Here is a 17,959-nt window from a genome sequence, read left to right on the forward strand (position 1 = left end):
CACTAGAGTTTTACAAGAAAGGAGTCATAGTTCACTTTTTGACTCTGAAAATTATACATATTGATCATAATGTAAACATTGATTATTAATGTAAGTTAAAATTATGATTTAACTACTCTGGGAGGATGGGGAAGTAGTGGAGTTGGGTGTGCGGTGTATTTGTAAGAGTGCTACATCCTCATCTACCACAACAGGAAGGCAATAGAGCATGTTTAATGCAGATACATCAGGAAATAACAGCATAAACACTTTTTTTTTAATATATGGAGGTAAATACCTGAAGCAACATGAAAAGTGGAAAATTGTTGTCTTTGGGCTGTGAAGAGGAGTGAGGCAGAAGACTACTGTTTTTCACTATACGTTGTCTAGTGGTATTGAAGTATTGAAATATTTTTCAATGTGTCAAGGAATATTTCCAGTGAAATATTTTTAAACTTCATTTTTTTTTTTGTTTTTAATCCAAAATGTGTTTATTGGGATGGTTTCCCATTCATCTTGATTCCAGGGGCTTTTAGTGCTGCCTCCGTCTGAGGGAGCATCCTTCTGTAAGCCTTGCTTTTCCTCCTGTAAGCTGGCAGAGGACAGTAGAGCAGCCAACACACAAAACTACTGTTTGTGCATGGCTAAAGACGGTGGTGATTTTATAGCATCGTGGGCATTTCACATCCATGAAATAGGAATTGGGGCTCTGCACCAGGTGCTTCTTCTTGTGTTTCCTCTTCTCCTCTTCTGGAGAGGGATGAAGGAGATCCTTTGCAAGAGGCATGTTCTCGTGGGGAGGTCATCACGGTCAGAAAGGTCTTCATTCATTTTTAATGTGGTAAAAATAAAAGCATACAAACTCGTCCCAGTAATTTCATTTCTATTTGTATATCCTAAGGTGATAAATACAGATATGGGCAGAGATTTATATACAATAGTCTTTGCAGGATTATTTATTTAAAAACTGGCAACAATATAAATGTCTAACATAATACAATAATTTAAAAAGATCATGGTGCATTCATATGATGATTTTTTAAATCACATTTTTGAGAATTATTTAATTTCATAGTAAAATGCTAATTTTAAATGAGTGAAAGTAAAATGCAAAAGCATGTATGTTCATAGTAAACAGACTGGAAGAATGTTTATGGTATTTATCTCTGGGAATTAGGATTACAGAGTTTTGCTTTGTTTTTGTTTTAATTACAGAATTTATTTATTTATTTATTTTTCGCTGCTTTGGGTCTTAGTTGTGGCACACGGGATCTTTTCATTGCGGCGAGCGGGCTTCTCTCTAGTTGTGGCACGCAGGCTCAGTAGTTGGGCTTAGTTGCCCTGCGGCATGTGGGATCTTAGTTCCCAGACCAGGTATCGAAACCCACGTCCCTTGCATTGGAAGGTGGATTCGTAACCACTGGACCACCAGGGAAGTCCCCAGGATTATAGAGTTGAGTGTGCCTGTTGGGTTTGAAACCTAGTGAGACCCTGTGGGGCTCCTGGGCATGGAGATCTTTTGTCCCCCGCTTCTTGTAGGCAAGATTCCAGCCTCCGTGACCTTCCCTGAGTTCCAAAGGGTGGATTCGAACATTTGCTAATCAAGGGAGGGCAGCCAAGAAACCACCTGAGGCAAGATTAAAGGGACCAGAGAGGCTCATCAAGATTAGGAGACTGGGGCTTCCCTGGTAGCGCAGTGGTTGAGGGTCTGCCTGCCAATGCAGGGGACACGGGTTCGAGCCCTGGTCTGGGAAGATCCCACATGCCGCGGAGCAACTAGGCCAGTGAGCCACAACTACTGAGCCTGAGCGTCTGGAGCTTGTGCTCCGCAACAACAGAGGCCGCGATAGTGAGGGGCCCGCGCACCGCAATGACGAGTGGCCCCCGCTTGCCACAACTCTAGAAAGCCCTCGCACAGAAATGAAGACCCACACAGCCAAAAATAAATATAAAAATAAATAAATAAATTATAAAAAAAAAAACGATTAGGAGACTGACCACCTGAGATAAGAGTAAGCAAGCCCTGCTCACACCCTAATCTTGTCAGAGACCCCACCTTTGAACCACTGTTATAAAACCCCTCATCAAATCCTCCCGGGTTGGGACACAGTTTTTCCGAGGCAGAAGCCCACTGTATCCCCCTTTGCTTGGGAAAGCAATAAAGCTATCCTTTTCTACTTCACCCAAAACTCTGTCTCCAAGATTTAATCCGGCACCGGTATACAGAGAGGCCAAGCTTTCCGTAACAGGTTCTGTAGGAAGCAAATGCTAAGTTGAAGTTCAAAGTGAAAAAAGTTTGTTGAGAAGTTACACATATGAAAAGAAAGGGGAGGAAGCAGGATTGGGTAGATGGAGTGGTTAGATGTGGTACAAAATCTCTGCCGCCCAACAGGGAGCTCTGGAGCAAAGGTTGCCTTATTGGAGGTGTCCTGTGATCGGTGGAAACAGCTAGGCCTTTGTACCACTACCTTCCACAATCATTGGTTGGAGCCACTCTGAGAAGAGAGTGACCTTGGCTGGAAAGGTAAGGATGACCAAGAGGTTAGCAGCTGAAGGCTATCACACTCCCTGCAGCTGGGCAGTAAGTCCTTTCTTGAGGGGGAGTCTGACTAGTGCATCTCTCTATCTGCAGCAAAGGGTGATTTTTCAAAATGCCTATTTTGTATATTTTTTTGTAATCTCCTGATTTTGACACCAAATATGCCATATTTTATAATAAAAATGTTAAAATAGTAAGTAGACTCCAAATAAAAGTTCAGAAGGGATGTCCTAAAGTACATTTGCTTTAGAGCATTGATTTTTTTTTCTTTGTTTTGGTCAGCTATTTTGTCTGTTCAGAGGTCATGACTGTCCATTTTTGGCTTATAGGCTATGTTCCAAATAGGTGAGGTTACCAGAACTGAGTTAGAGTACCTCATCTGTGTAATGAGGAAATTTTATCTCACTATAATTGTGAAAATTATATTATAACTCTTGATTGCTTGGTTCTCTCATTCACTCAACAAACATCTGTTATGCATCTACTTGTTAAACTACTGTAGTAGGCACTGGGTGTAGAAATTAATGAGATGTTGATCACACACTTATAAAGCTCATAGTTTAGTAGGTGAAATAAGTCATGCACTTAATAATGTGTTAAAAATGTACATGCCCTTAGAGTTTCAGTTTTGAAAGATGAAAAGAGTTCTGGAGATTGGTTACACATTATGAATGCACTTAACACTACTGAACCATACAGATTGGTTGCACATTATGAATGCACTTAACACTACTGAACCATACAGTTAAAAAAAGGTTAAGATGGTAAATTTTATGTTTTGTGTATTTAACCACAATTAAACATTTTTTAAACTGTACATACCCTGTGACTTAGCAATTACACTTCTAGATATGTATCCCAAAGAAACTCTCACCCGTATGTACAAAGAAATAAGTGTGAGGATGTCCTCTACAGCATTGTTTATAATAGCAAAAAGGTGGAAGCAGCCTAATTATTTATCAAAGAGGAATGGATAAATAATCAGAATGGTTCATATATCAACCTGAATTGGTCTCAAAAAAATTTTGGGTGAAAAAGCAAGATGCAAAATGATACATACAGGGACCTCCCTGGTGGTGCAGTGGTTAAGAATCCGCCTGCCAAGGCAGGGGACACGGGTTCAAAGGGGACACAACAACGAAGACCCAATGCCAATGCAGCCAAAAAATATTTTTTTTTAATTAAAAAAAAAAAACCACACAACATCACAGTCCATTGGTGATGGATACATATGTGTTCACAGATAAAATTATAGGGAATGGAATGGAAAGATACACACCAAACTCATGGTGGCAGTTTCCACTGGACACTGAGAGCAGAAATGGGACTAAGTGGGAGAGTATGTGGTTAAAGGAGACAATAAAATTATCTATAATGTTTTCCTTCCTTTAAGAATATGAATGCAGGGACTTCCCTGGTGGTCCAGTGGTTAAGACTCCATGCTTTCATTTTAGGGGCCGTGGGTTCAATCCTTCATCAGGGAACTAAGATCCTGCATGCTGCCCGGCGTGGCCAAAGGAAAAAAAAAAAAAAAAAAAAGAATGCATATCCTGTAATAACCTATAACGGAGAAGAATCTGAAAAAGAATATGTATATATACACAACTGAATCTCTTTGCTGTACACCTGAAACATTGTAAATCGACTATACTTCAATTAAAAAAATGAAAAAAAAATGAATGCAAATATGAAGCTTAAAAATTGGTATTTCTGGGTGGTGGGAAAATATGTGATTTTTATTTTATTTATTACATTGTTTTTAAATTTTTGATTTTTTAAAAATAAATAACTGTGGGGACTTCCCTTGTGGCACAGTGGTTAAGACTCTGAGCTCCTAATGCAGGGGACCCGGGTTCGATCCCTGGTCAGGGAACTAGACCCCACACGCATGCCACAACTAAGGAGCCCGCCGGCCGCAACTAAGACCCAGTGCAACCAAATAAATAAATAAATAAAAATATTTAAAATAAATAAGTAAATAACTGTGGAGTCTTTTTTTTTTTTTTTTTTTAATTTTATGGCTGTGTTGGGTCTTCATTTCTGTGCGAGGGCTTTCTGTAGTTGCGGCAAGTGGGGGCCACTCTTCATCGCGCTGTGCGGGCCTCTCATTATCGCGGCCTCTCTTGTTGTGGAGCACAGGCTCCAGATGCGCAGGCTCAGCAATTGTGGCTCACGGGCCCAGCTGTTCCGCGGCATGTGGGATCTTCCCAGAACAGGGCTCGAACCCGTGTCCCCCGCATTGGCAGGCAGATTCTCAACCACTGCGCCACCAGGGAAGTCCCCTGTGGAGTCTTTTTTAAAAAAGCAAATTATGCATGACTAAAGAGAGATATAGGTAAAGTTCTATGGGAGTTCAGAATGGAGAGATATTATCAAAGGCAGGGTGAGAGAGAGAGGGGTTCAGGAAAGGCATCTGAACTATGCCTTCAAGGATGGAGAAGATGAAGATAGATGAGAAAGGAAATGTGGAATGGTACTCCAGGCAGAATGAGCAGCATGAAAGAGGCATGGAGACAGGAAAGCAAGGGACTCTTGAGTAGTTGCTTGGCTGGACCAGAAAATACCTGATGACAAACAGCAGGAAGCAAGGTCTGAAAGATGGCTGCAGCCTCATTCAAAAGGAGCCTTCTATGGGAAATCAAAGAACTTCAGTCTGTTCTGTAGATAGTGGCTTGTCATTACGGGTTTTAGAGTTAGAATGACAGCATCAGGACCAGAAGATTAATCGGGCCATGAAATATAGAATAGTTTGAAATGGAGCAGGACCAGAGGCAGAGAAAGCAGCTAGGAGGAAATGATGGTAAGGAGTCTAAGTGAGGTATGAATACAGGTCCTTCCCCATCATCTCCCCCCAACCCCTTTTTTTTTTTTTTTTTCAAACATCTTTATTGAAGTATAATTGCCTTACAATAGTGTGTTAGCATCTGCTTTATAACAAAGTGAATCTGTTATACATATACAATATGTTCCCATTTCTCTTCCCTCTTGCATCTCCCTCCCTCCCACCCTCCCCATCCCACCCCTCTAGGTGGTCACAAAGCACCGAGCTGATCTCCCTGTGCTATGCGGCTGCTTCCCACTAGCTATCTATTTTACATTTGGTAGTGTATATATGTCCATGACACTCTCTTACCCTGTCACATCTCACCCCACCCCCTCCCCATATCCTCAAGTCCATTCTCTAGTAGGTCTGTGTCTTTATTCCCGTCTTGCCACTAGGTTCTTCATGGCCTTTTTTTTTTTTTTTTTCCCTTAGATTCCATATATATGTGTTAGCATACTGTATTTGTTTTTCTCTTTCTGACTTACTTCACTCTGTATGACAGACTCTAACTCCATCCACCTCATTACAAATACCTCCATTTCATTTCTTTTTATGGCTGAGTAATATTCCATTGTATATATGTGCCACATCTTCTTTATCCATTCATCTGTCGATGGACATTTAGGTTGCTTCCATGTCCTGGCTATTGTAAATAGAGCTGCAATGAACATTTTGGTACATGACTCTTTTTGACCTATGGTTTTCTCAGGGTATATGCCCAGTAGTGGGATTGCTGGGTCGTATGGTAGTTCTATTTGTAGTTTTTTAAGGAACCTCCATACTGTTCTCCATAGTGGCTGTATCAATTTACATTCCCACCAACAGTGCAAGAGTGTTCCCTTTCCTCCACACCCTCTCCAGCATTTATTGTTTCTAGATTTTTTGATGATGGCCATTCTGACCGGTGTGAGATGATATCTCATTGTAGTTTTGATTTGCATTTCTCTAATGATTAATGATCCAACCCCTTTTTTAAAACAGCTTTACTGGGCTTCCCTGGTGGCGCAGTGGTTGAGAGTCTGCCTGCCAATGCAGGGGACACGGGTTCGAGCCCTGGTCTGGGAAGATCCCACATGCAGCGGAGCGACTAGGCCCGTGAGCCACAATTACTGAGCCTGCGCGTCTGTAGCCTGTGCTCCGCAACAAGAGAGGCCGCGATAGTGAAAGGCCCGCGCGCCGTGATGAAGAGTGGCCCCCGCTTGCCACAACTAGAGAAAGCCCTCGCACAGAAACGAAGACCCAACACAGCCAAAAATAAATAAAATAAATAAATTTTTTTTTTTTTTCCATTTTTTTTTTTTTTCCACACACACACACTGTATTTTATTTTTACAAGAGATAGATAGACTGACACCAAGCATTGTACATGGATGACCACAACAAAAGCAACAATGATTGCAATTACCAAACATGAAACACACTTATACTATGTCATAACATTGACATTCAGTCCAGTAATCCTCCACTGTGACAGCTCCTTTACTTTGCAGTGAAAATTGATTTGTATATTCTTTTCCTCTGAGTCCTTGTGGGATTTTTTTTTTTTTTTTTAATTCAGACAGAAAGTCACAAAAATTATACTCATCCTCATCAGTTCACTCAGTCGCATGTAATTAATTTCTTTTTTTTCATCTTGATCTTTTGTTAGCACTTTTATGAGTTCATCAGTTTTTCATTAGAGTTCTGAAAATGCTTATTCATTCAGTTCAGCAGTACAGTCAGTTACCAGAAACCTGTACTTGTCAGAGTCTTTTCCATGAATTTCTTGAAGATGAAACTCTTTTATAGGAACATATTTGCAAAATCATCAGAGTACACCCAGAACTGTCTGTAAATGACAAAAGACTTAAAAATGACCATGGTTAAAGATTTGATGAAAGTTCATAATAATGCAGTTGACAAGATAATTAGTTATTTCTGAGATATACATTTTAAAGTAATAACTAGGATTATTACTTATAACATTATACCAGAACATATAAGATTTTTAGACGTTTCCTGTAATGTCTGAAACATTTATATTAACATATTTCCATACATATTTCCATACAAATACAAATATAAGATTTTTAGAAATTTCATGTAATGTCTGAAACATTTATATTAACATATTTCCATACATATTTCCATACAAATACAAATATAAGATTTTTAGAAATTTCATGTAATGTCTGAAACATTTATATTAACATATTTCCATACATATTTCCATACAAATACAAATATAAGATTTTTAGAAATTTCATGTAATGTCTGAAACATTTATATTAACATATTTCCATACATATTTCCATACAAATACAAATATAAGATTTTTAGAAATTTCATGTAATGTCTGAAACATTTATATTAACATATTTCCATACATATTTCCATACAAATACAAATATAAGATTTTTAGAAATTTCATGTAATGTCTGAAACATTTATATTAACATATTTCCATACATATTTCCATACAAATACAAATATAAGATTTTTAGAAATTTCATGTAATGTCTGAAACATTTATATTAACATATTTCCATACATATTTCCATACAAATACAAATATAAGATTTTTAGAAATTTCATGTAATGTCTGAAACATTTATATTAACATATTTCCATACATATTTCCATACAAATACAAATATAAGATTTTTAGAAATTTCATGTAATGTCTGAAACATTTATATTAACATATTTCCATACATATTTCCATACAAATACAAATATAAGATTTTTAGAAATTTCATGTAATGTCTGAAACATTTATATTAACATATTTCCATACATATTTCCATACAAATACAAATATAAGATTTTTAGAAATTTCATGTACTGTCTGAAACATTTATATTAACATATTTCCATACATATTTCCATACAAATACAAATATAAGATTTTTAGAAATTTCATGTAATGTCTGAAACATTTATATTAACATATTTCCATACAAATAACCCAATGAAAGTTTAGTATTAGTTGTTTTGTTTGTTTTTTTATACTGCAGGTTCTTATTAGGCATCAGTTTTATACACATCAGTGTATACATGTCAATCCCAATCGCCCAATTCAGCACATCACCATCCCCACCTCATCGCAGTTTTCCCCCCTTGGTGTCCATATGTCCATTCTCTACATCTGTGTCTCAACTTCTGCCCTGCAAACTGGCTCATCTGTACCATTTTTCTACGTTCCACATACATGCATTAACATACGATATTTGTTTTTCTCTTTCTGACTTACTTCACTCTGTATGACAGTCTCTAGATCCATCCACTTCTCAACAAATGCCTCAATTTCGTTCCTTTTTATGGCTGAATAATATTCCATCGTATATATGTACCACAACTTCTTTATCCATTCGTCTGTTGATGGGCATTTAGGTTGCTTCCATGACCTGGCTATTGTAAATAGTGCTGCAATGAACATTCGGGTGCACGTGTCTTTTTGAATTACGGTTTTCTCTGGGTATATGCCCAGTAGTGGGATTGCTGGGTCATATGGTAATTCTATTTTTAGTTTTTTAAGGAACCTCCATATTGTTCTCCATAGTGGCTGTATCAATTTACATTCCCACCAACAGTGCAAGAGGGTTCCCTTTTCTCCACACCCTCTCCAGCATTTGTTGTTTGTAGATTTTCTGATGATGCCCATTCTAACAGGAGTGAGGTGATACCTCATTGTAGTTTTGATTTGCATTTCTCTAATAATTAGTGATGTTGAGCATCTTTTCATGTGCTTCGTGGCCGTCTGTATGTCTTCTTTGGAGAAATGTCTATTTAGGTCTTCTGCCCATTTTTGGATTGGGGTGTTTGTTTCTTTGATATTGAGCTGAATGAGCTGTTTATATATTTTGGAGATTAATCCTTTGTCCGTTGATTCATTTGCAAATATTTTCTCCCATTCTGAGGGTTGTCTTTTCGTCTTGTTTATGGTTTCCTTTGCTGTGCAAAAGCTTTGAAGTTTCATTAGGTCCCACTTGTTTATTTTTGTTTTTATTTCCATTACTCTAGGAGGTGGATCGAAAAAGATCTTGCTGTGATTTATGTCAAAGAGTGTTCTTCCTATGTTTTCCTCTAAGAGTTTTATAGTGTCCAGTCTTATATTTAGGTCTCTAATCCATTTTGAGTTTAGTTTTGTGTATGGTGTTAGGGAGTATTCTAATTTCATTCTTTTACATGTGGCTGTCCAGTTTTCCCAGCACCACTTATTGAAGAGACTGTCTTTTCTCCATTGTATATCTTTGCCTCCTTTGTCATAGATTAGTTGACCATAGGTGCGTGGGTTAATCTCTGGGCTTTCTATCTTGTTCCATTGATCTATGTTTCTGTTTTTGTGCCAGTACCATATTGTCTTGATTACTGTAGCTTTGTAGTATAGTCTGAAGTCAGGGAGTCTGATTCCTCCAGCTCCATTTTTTTGCCTCAAGACTGCTTTGGCTATTCGGGGTCTTTTGTGTCTCCATACAAATTTTAAGATGATTTGTTCTAGCTCCGTAAAAAATGCCATTGGTAATTTGATAGGGATTGCATTGAATCTGTAGATTGCTTTGGGTAGTATACTCATTTTCACAATGTTGATTCTTCCAATCCAAGAACATGGTATATCTCTCCATCTGTTGGTATCATCTTTAATTTCTTTCATCAGTGTCTTATAGTTTTCTGCATACAGGTCTTTTGTCTCCCTAGGTAGGTTTATTCCTAGGTATTTTATTCTTTTTGTTGCAATGGTAAATGGGAGTGTTTCCATAATTTCTCTTTCAGATTTTTCATCATTAGTGTATAGGAATGCAAGAGATTTCTGTGCATTAATTTTGTAACCTGCAACTTTACCATATTCATTAATTAGCTCTAGCAGTTTTCTGGTGGCAGTTTTAGGATTCTCTATGTATAGTATCATGTCATCCGCAAACAGTGACAGTTTTACTTCTTCTTTTCCAATTTGTATTCCTTTTATTTCTTTTTCTTCTCTGATTGCCATGGCTAGGACTTCCAGAACTATGTTGAATAATAGTGGTGAGAGTGGACATCCTTGTCTCGTTCCTGATCTTAGAGGAAATGCTTTCAGTTTTTCACCATTGAGAATGATGTTTGCTGTGGGTTTGTCATATATGGCCTTTATTATGTTGAGGTAGGTTCCCTCTATGCCCACTTTCTGGAGAGTTTTTATCAGAAATGGGTGTTGAATTTTGTCAAAAGCTTTTTCTGCATCTATTGAGATGATCATATGGTTTTTATTCTTCAATTTGTTAATATGGTGTATCACATTGATTGATTTGCGTATATTGAAGAATCCTTGCATCCCTGGGATAAATCCCACTTGATCGTGGTGTATGATCCTTTTAATGTGTTGTTGGATTCTGTTTGCTAGTATTTTGTTGAGGATTTTTGCATCTATATTCATCAGTGATATTGGTCTGTAATTTTCTTTTTTTTGTAGTGTCTTTGTCTGGTTTTGGTATCAGGGTGATGGTGGCCTCATAGAATGAGTTTGGGAGAGTTCCTTCCTCTGCAATTTTTTGGAAGAGTTTGAGAAGGATGGGTGTTAGCTCTTCTCTAAATGTTTGATAGAATTCACCTGTGAAGCCATCTGGTCCTGGACTTTTGTTTGTTGGAAGATTTTTAATCACAGTTTCAATTTCATTACTTGTGATTGGTCTGTTCATATTTTCTGTTTCTTCCTGGTTCAGTCTTGGAAGGTTTTTTTTTAAAAAAAAAAAAAAAAAAAAAAAAACAGCTTTACTGATCCTTGTGCCCTTCTGAACACACACAATAGTCTCTGAAATAGTGTTTCTGCCTCTGGGATGATGTTTCCCAACCATTGTTCATGTTCCTGGCTGAGAGTTATAACATGCACTTCTCAGTTACAGTGGTTCACTGAAGCAGGGGTTCTAGGGACATCTGGTTGAAGTGTGCAGTTTGAAAGAGGATCCAAGTGATTTCTGATCAATCATAACTTTCATCTTGTACAAACACTATCCTAAAGCGTTCAAAGGTTCCCTTTGCCTCGTTCTATTCGAAGGTTCTATTCCCTGAGAATACAATAGAAGCTCCATGTCTCAGCACACCCCCCACCCCAGGTCTGGTAGCAGCTAACTTCTGCACCTTCTCCTATATGGATACTAACTCCAGCCACGTTGATATGCTCTGTAATTCCATAGGCATAGCCATGCATTTTGTCACTCCCCCAACTCTTTATTTTTCTGGGATGCTCTTCCTCCCAATCTCTGCTGATCAAAAATTCTGTTCACAGTCCAAATTCCACTTCTTCCACGAAGCCTTTTTTGTTCACCCCAGAGGAAATTATCTCCTTCCTCTCAGTTATCAAGGTTTCTACCAGTCACATGACAGCTTATTTTCTCTCTCTTTCTCTCTGTCTCTCTCTCTCTAACATTATCTCTTCCTCTAGTTAGATTTTGAATCTCTGGAAGTGGTGACCAAGTTTTTTCACTTTTCTTTCTGTTTTTTAAGTCCCTCTAAAATACACTAGCCCAGACTTCCCTGGTGGTGCAGTGGTTAAGAATCCACTTGCCAATGCAGGGGAAACAGGTTCGATCCCTGGTGCGGGAAGATCCCACATGCCACAGAGCAGCTAAGCCTGTGTGCCACAACTACTGAGCCTGCGCTTTAGAGCCCGCGAGCCACAACTACTGAGCCCATGTGCCACAACTACTGAAGCCTGCACACCTAGAGCCCATGCTCTGCAACAAGAGGAGCCACTGCAATGAGAAGCATGTGCACCGCAACAAAGAGTAGTCCCCACTCGCCGCAACTAGAGAAACCCACACACAGCAAGGAAGACCCAATGCAGCCAAAAATAAATAAATATAAAATAAAATGGAATGGTTGAATGAATGAAAGAATACATTTTTGAACACTTTTCCAACTGACTTTTCTTTGGTTATTTCCTTCCTGGAGGTTTACCCAGCTGGTAAAGCAGAAGGAAATACCAGTCAGTCTTTCTTGCCAGCTGTATTAGTTTCAAGTAATAGAAAACCAACTCATACTGACTTACACAATAAAAGTAAATCTGCTGATTTATAAACCAAGGAATCCATTGGTGGATTGCTGGCATTAGGATTGGATCAATGTTGTAACAATTTTGCCTTTCTCTTTCAGTTTTGTTTTCCTCTAAGTTGACTTAGTTACCAGGCAGTCTCTCCCTATGTGGTGTCAAAGATGGCCCACAGTAGCTCCAGGTTACATTCTATCAATTTAGTAACCCCAACAGAAAGCACCTCTTTTCTGATAGGGCGAGCAACATTTCCAGGTAAGAGTGTCATTGGCCCAGCTTAGGTCACATGCACATCACTGAAGTAATCACTGAGTCCGAGGAGTGTCATGTTGCTCTGATTGGCCAGGGGGTAAAGCTGGGGTTTGGGTTAACCCTACCAGAATGCTGGATTGAGAATAGGAAAGGAAAAATTATGGTACCAGACCAGAAGGGATGCTGAACAGGCAAAATAAATGTCCATTAGACACACATTCACTTAACTAGTACTCAGCAGTCTCTGATCCAGGTTGACTGTGCCTGAGTAGAGACTGCAGGTGACTCCATGATCTGTCCTCAAATGACTCACTACATAAGGCTGTTCTGATTTGGTCCCAAGGGTTGCACTGTTCTTCAGAGCAGTCATATAATAAAACATCCTACTCAGGAGAAATGGTTCAGGCCTGGCTTGAGTCCTATGATGGCCTAGGGCCACTGAGAGGAAAAGACTGGGATCTGATACCACCAGGGGACACAGTGTCAACTGCAATAGTACTGGGCAGGCCAAATCTGCCATTGGGAGGGCACAGGAAAAACCAACGAGCAGTAGCATGGGCAAGCAGTTCGTTCCTGGGGCCAAACGGGACCTGACAGGTCTTAATGGGAGAGAGAAAATTCTGAGATAGGAGATACTCGGGACTTCAGATGAACAGATAAGTCTGGTCAGCAGGTAGCAGGACTCCAGCCACTGGACTAAAGTTCAGGGACAGTCCAGTCTCAAGGAGTGGGGAATTGAAAGGGGCACACATGTGCCAGTTGCAGGGGGATCAGGACTCGGCAGAGTATAAGGATTGGATCTAAGGCACTAGGCTGAAATCCATGGACTAGGTCTGGAGTCCACAGCAGGGCTGAGTCTCAAGAATAAGACTGAAGGTCAGTTAACAGATAGGACCGGGACATAAGTTCAGATGAGCAACAGCCTTGAGAAGAACCCGTAGAGTGAGGGATGGAAGTGCCATCAATTCCTCTTGCCTCTGCTGAGGATTCTGTCCAGTGACTAGATTAAGCCTGAGCCTGCAGATGCCACTCAATAGTCTCAGCTGAGGGGAAGGAGGGAGACAGAAGTTGGTCCCACAACGGGGTCTAACCAAGTAAAAAAATTTGAGAGGTGTTCTCATTGGAATGCATAACCTAATAAAAAATCAAATTGAAAAAACTTTCAGCTGGAATGTATTAAGAAACAAAGACACCTGGAAAGAAACAGATACAATTGTAACAAGATGTTAAATGAGACTTCCCTCTTTTCTTCTTTTCACAGCTTAGAATAATAGATGGCAAGTACCCTCATATTATAAGAAGACATGTCAGATCGTGTTTGCATGACTTGCTCAGGGGGTGGCCCCCAAATTGGTTCTGAGATCTGTAGCCTGCCGCTCCCACTTTTGGTCTGAGAAAAGACGATCAAGAGGAGAGGTTTAACAATGAGGTATCACCTCACATCTGTCAGAATGGCCATCATCAAAAAATCTACAAACAATAAATGCTGGAGAGGGTGTGGAGAAAAGGGAACCCTCTTGCACTGTTGGTGGGAATGTAAATCGATACAGTCACTATGGAGAACAGTATGGAGGTTCCTTAAAAAACTAAAAATAGAACTACCATATGACCCAGCAATCCCACTATTGGGCATATACCCTGAGAAAACCATAATTCAAAAAGAGTCATGTACCACAATGTTCACTGCAGCACTATTTACAATAGCCAGGACATGGAAGCAACCTAAGTGTCCATCGACAGATGAATGGATAAAGAAGATGTGGCACATATATACAATGGAATATTACTCAGCCATAAAAAGAAACGAAATTGAGTTATTTGTAGTGAGGTGGATGGACCTAGAGTCTGTCATCCAGAGTGAAGTAAGTCAGAAAGAGAAAAACAAATACCATATGCTAACACACATATATGGAATCTAAAAAACAATGTTCTGATGAACCTAGGGGCAGGACAGGAATAAAGATGCAGATGTAGAGAGTGGACTTGAGGACACAGTTTGGGGGGAAGGGTAAGCTGGGACAAAGTGAGAGAATAGCATTGACATATACACACTACCAAATGTAAAACAGATAGCTAGTGGGAAGCAACTGCATAGCACAGGGAGATCAGTTCGGTGCTTTGTGACCACCTAGAGGGGTGGGATAGGGAGGGTGGGAGGGAGGCTCAAGAGGGAGGGGATATGGGGATACACGTATACATATAGCTGATTCACTTTGTTATACAGCAGAAACTAACGAAACATTGTAAAGCAATTATACTCCAATAAAGATGTTAAAAAAAAAAAAAGAGGAGAGGTTTAAAAAGTGAGGATTGCTTTGAAGAGAACTAACAGAGTGCTGTGGTTTTCTTCATCTTTGGTCAAGGGAAAGTAAAGAATAGGGACCTGCCAAGAGGGGAGACTGACATCACAGGTGGATGTGTGCTGAATGGAAGACATGACCTGAGGTGGCTGGGACCTGGAGCAGAGTATGGTGAGAGAGTTCTTGGGACAATCTGACCTGAGTCCCCTGAGTTTTGGTGTAGAGAGACTGATATCTTTTCTCACCTGAGAGCTAGGTGACAGGCTGGCTGGAGGACCAAAGATGGTAGGTTAAGGGGCTGGGAAGGGAGAGTTGACAGAATGAGTTTGAAAGGCAGTAGTAAGAAAGAATAAAATTATTCCTTCCATTGGTTAAAAGGTAAGAAACCTGAGTTCTCCTTTCAGCTCTACCACAAATTAACTGCGCTACCATAGAAAACCGCTTGATCTCTCTGGATCTCAGTTTTCTCTTCTATAAAAGGAATAATTGGACTAGACTGTCTCTAAAGTACCCCGAAGGGACCTTCCATGACTTTCTAATTCTATGGGAGTATTAGGCTGAACTCCATGGTGACTTGTGGAGTGGGATGGGTTATGATGGTGCATATATATACATCCCATTACACTACACCCTAGACACTCAGGTCTCAAAGGTGCAGCATTCTCTTTTTCCCCTACCCCATCTTCTCTTAACAAGTACTTAAAAGATAAATTATTTTAAATTTTTTAAAAGAAAAAGTAACTCATAATACCACTAACCTGACACATTACTAATTATCTTTTGGCTAATCCTTTCCAGATCTTGACCACCTATCTGCATATTTGCCCCAGTTGCAATCACTAGCACATGCTTTCTGTGTTCTTACAGAGCCCCCGGTTCAATACACTATGCATGACCGAGAGGAGTAAAAGCTTGGGTGCTTCCAATTATTGCATAATAAGATCAGGCAAGGAACAAGCTGGCCTTTGATAAGACAGTCTTTTGGGTCACAGAACTACTCTGGTGTGGCCTCTCTTCCTCCTTAAGTCTCCTTCCCCCCTCGCCACCCTCACTTCCTGATCCTTCAGCAACAACAGGAACTCAAGAGGCCCGGTAGAGCTAAGCTACCACAGCCTCTGATCTACATGACACTCACTTTGAGGTTGCTTCTGGGCTAGAAATACCAAGTGATCCGTGTAGCAGATATCACAGCAGCCACCAGAGAGTTATGTCAAGCCCCTAAAATCACAGAGAAAACCAATATCAAGGGATATAGAGATGTGCTGGTGATTCTGCTGTTGTTAAGATAGGAGTGCGGGGACTTCCCTGGTGGCACAGTGGTTAAGAATCCACCTGTCAATGCAGGGAACATGGGTTCGAGCCCTGGTCTGGGAAGATCCCACATGCCGGAGCAACTAAGCCTGTGCACCACAACTACTGAGCCTGTGCTCTAGAAGCCACAAGCCACAACTACTGAAGCCCGCGTGCCACAACTACTGAAGCCTGCGAGCCTAGAGCCTGTGCTCTGCAACAAGAGAAGCCACCGCAATGAGAAACCTGCACACTGCAACGGAGAGTAGCCCCTGCTCGCCGCAACTAGAGAAAGCCCGCGCGCATAAACGAAGACCCAAAGCAGCTAAAAGTAAATAAATAAACAAATAAAATTTAAAAAAAAGACAGGAGTGAGGAGGTGGTCACAGAGGATCAGCAAGGTGATGGCACTCCACCCACCTTTTATTAAAATTGAAGTATAGTTGATTTACAATGTTTTATTATTTCAGGTGTATGGCATAGTGATTCCATATTTGGATAGAGTATATTCCATTTAAAATTATTACAAAATAGTGCCTACATTTCCCTGTGCTGTACAATATATCCTTGTAGCTTATCTATTTTATACATAGTATCATAGTATACATAGTTTGTATCCCTTAATCCCATATCCCTGTCTTGCCTCTCCCTCCTCCTTTCCCTCTCCCCACTGGCAACCACTAGTTTATTCTCCATGTCTGTGAGTCTGTTTCATTATATACATTCGTTTGTGTTATTTTTTTAGATTCCACAAATAAGTGATAACATAGAGTATTTGTCTTTCTCTGTCTGACTTACTTCACTAAGCATAATACCCTCTGTGTCTGTCCATGTTGTTGCAAGACACTCCACCCACCTTAGTGCCAACTCTTGTGTCTCAGCCTCTATGACCTCAGTCCTACTGACAGGAGCACCCCTGAGCCCAGCCCCAGCAAAGTCAAGCTTTTTGGAGAGGTCTTTGTGCATTCTGATCTAGGCAGAGACGGAGATGGTTCAGTCTGGGCCTTGAAATGCTGTTGCTAAAACTTAGTCTGGTATCGTATAAGCTTAAAGAGCAAGGTGACAAGTAGAGGACAATGGGCCTAGAGAAGCAGGTAGGTAGGGCTTGGTTCATGGAGTCCCTGGAGTCTGCAGGGGAGGAGGAACCTTAGATAATTTGCAGCAGGGATGTGACTTGCTCAGATCTGTTTAAGAAAGATCCCTCTGGTAACAGTGTGGGGAATGATTTGAAAAGGACGACTGGAGGCAGAGACCTGAGCTTATTAAAATTCGGTTAAGACATTACAATTTTTAGAAAAACATAGGATTTAATCATTAGAAGATAAAAAGGACAAAATGCACTAGATGATAAATACTATACCCTTGGAGAGCTCCGTAGATAAAATATCTTTCTTTTTTGTGGGGTTGCCTTTTTTCTTTTGGCATTGAACATTTTAAAGAAATATGTGTTTACATTTTTTTTCTGATTACAAAAGCAACCCATAATCATTGAAAAATTTCAAACATTTCAGAAATATTTAATTTAGGAAGTAAAACTTCTACACAATCCCACCCCCCCGCCAGAGGTAACAGCTGTTACTAGTAAAATATCTTTCTCACAGTTGGAAATCTTGCTCTTACCAAAGGACTTGACATGCCTCACAACCAGATCTCAAAGGGCAATGCAAAAAAAAAAAAAAGGCAACGCAATGCTTGGATTCCCTGAAGAATAAATGATGAAAGATTATTCAGAGCAGAAAAGGTGTACAGAAATAACTGGGTGAAAAGATTAA

General features: G+C 39.9%; 1 protein-coding gene across 1 annotated transcript; it reads right to left on the reverse strand.

Moving 5' to 3' along the window:
* Positions 1–476: 476 nt before the first annotated feature.
* LOC103007130 (40S ribosomal protein S27-like) lies at positions 477–772 on the reverse strand. Its single transcript, XM_028164162.2, has one exon. The coding sequence runs from the start codon at positions 764–766 to the stop codon at positions 512–514; it is 255 nt and encodes an 84-aa protein (XP_028019963.1). The 5' UTR covers positions 767–772; the 3' UTR covers positions 477–511.
* Positions 773–17,959: the final 17,187 nt, after the last annotated feature.

This window comes from Balaenoptera acutorostrata, chromosome 9 (assembly GCF_949987535.1).
Source record: "Balaenoptera acutorostrata chromosome 9, mBalAcu1.1, whole genome shotgun sequence".
In the NCBI taxonomy this organism is placed as follows: domain Eukaryota; kingdom Metazoa; phylum Chordata; class Mammalia; order Artiodactyla; family Balaenopteridae; genus Balaenoptera; species Balaenoptera acutorostrata.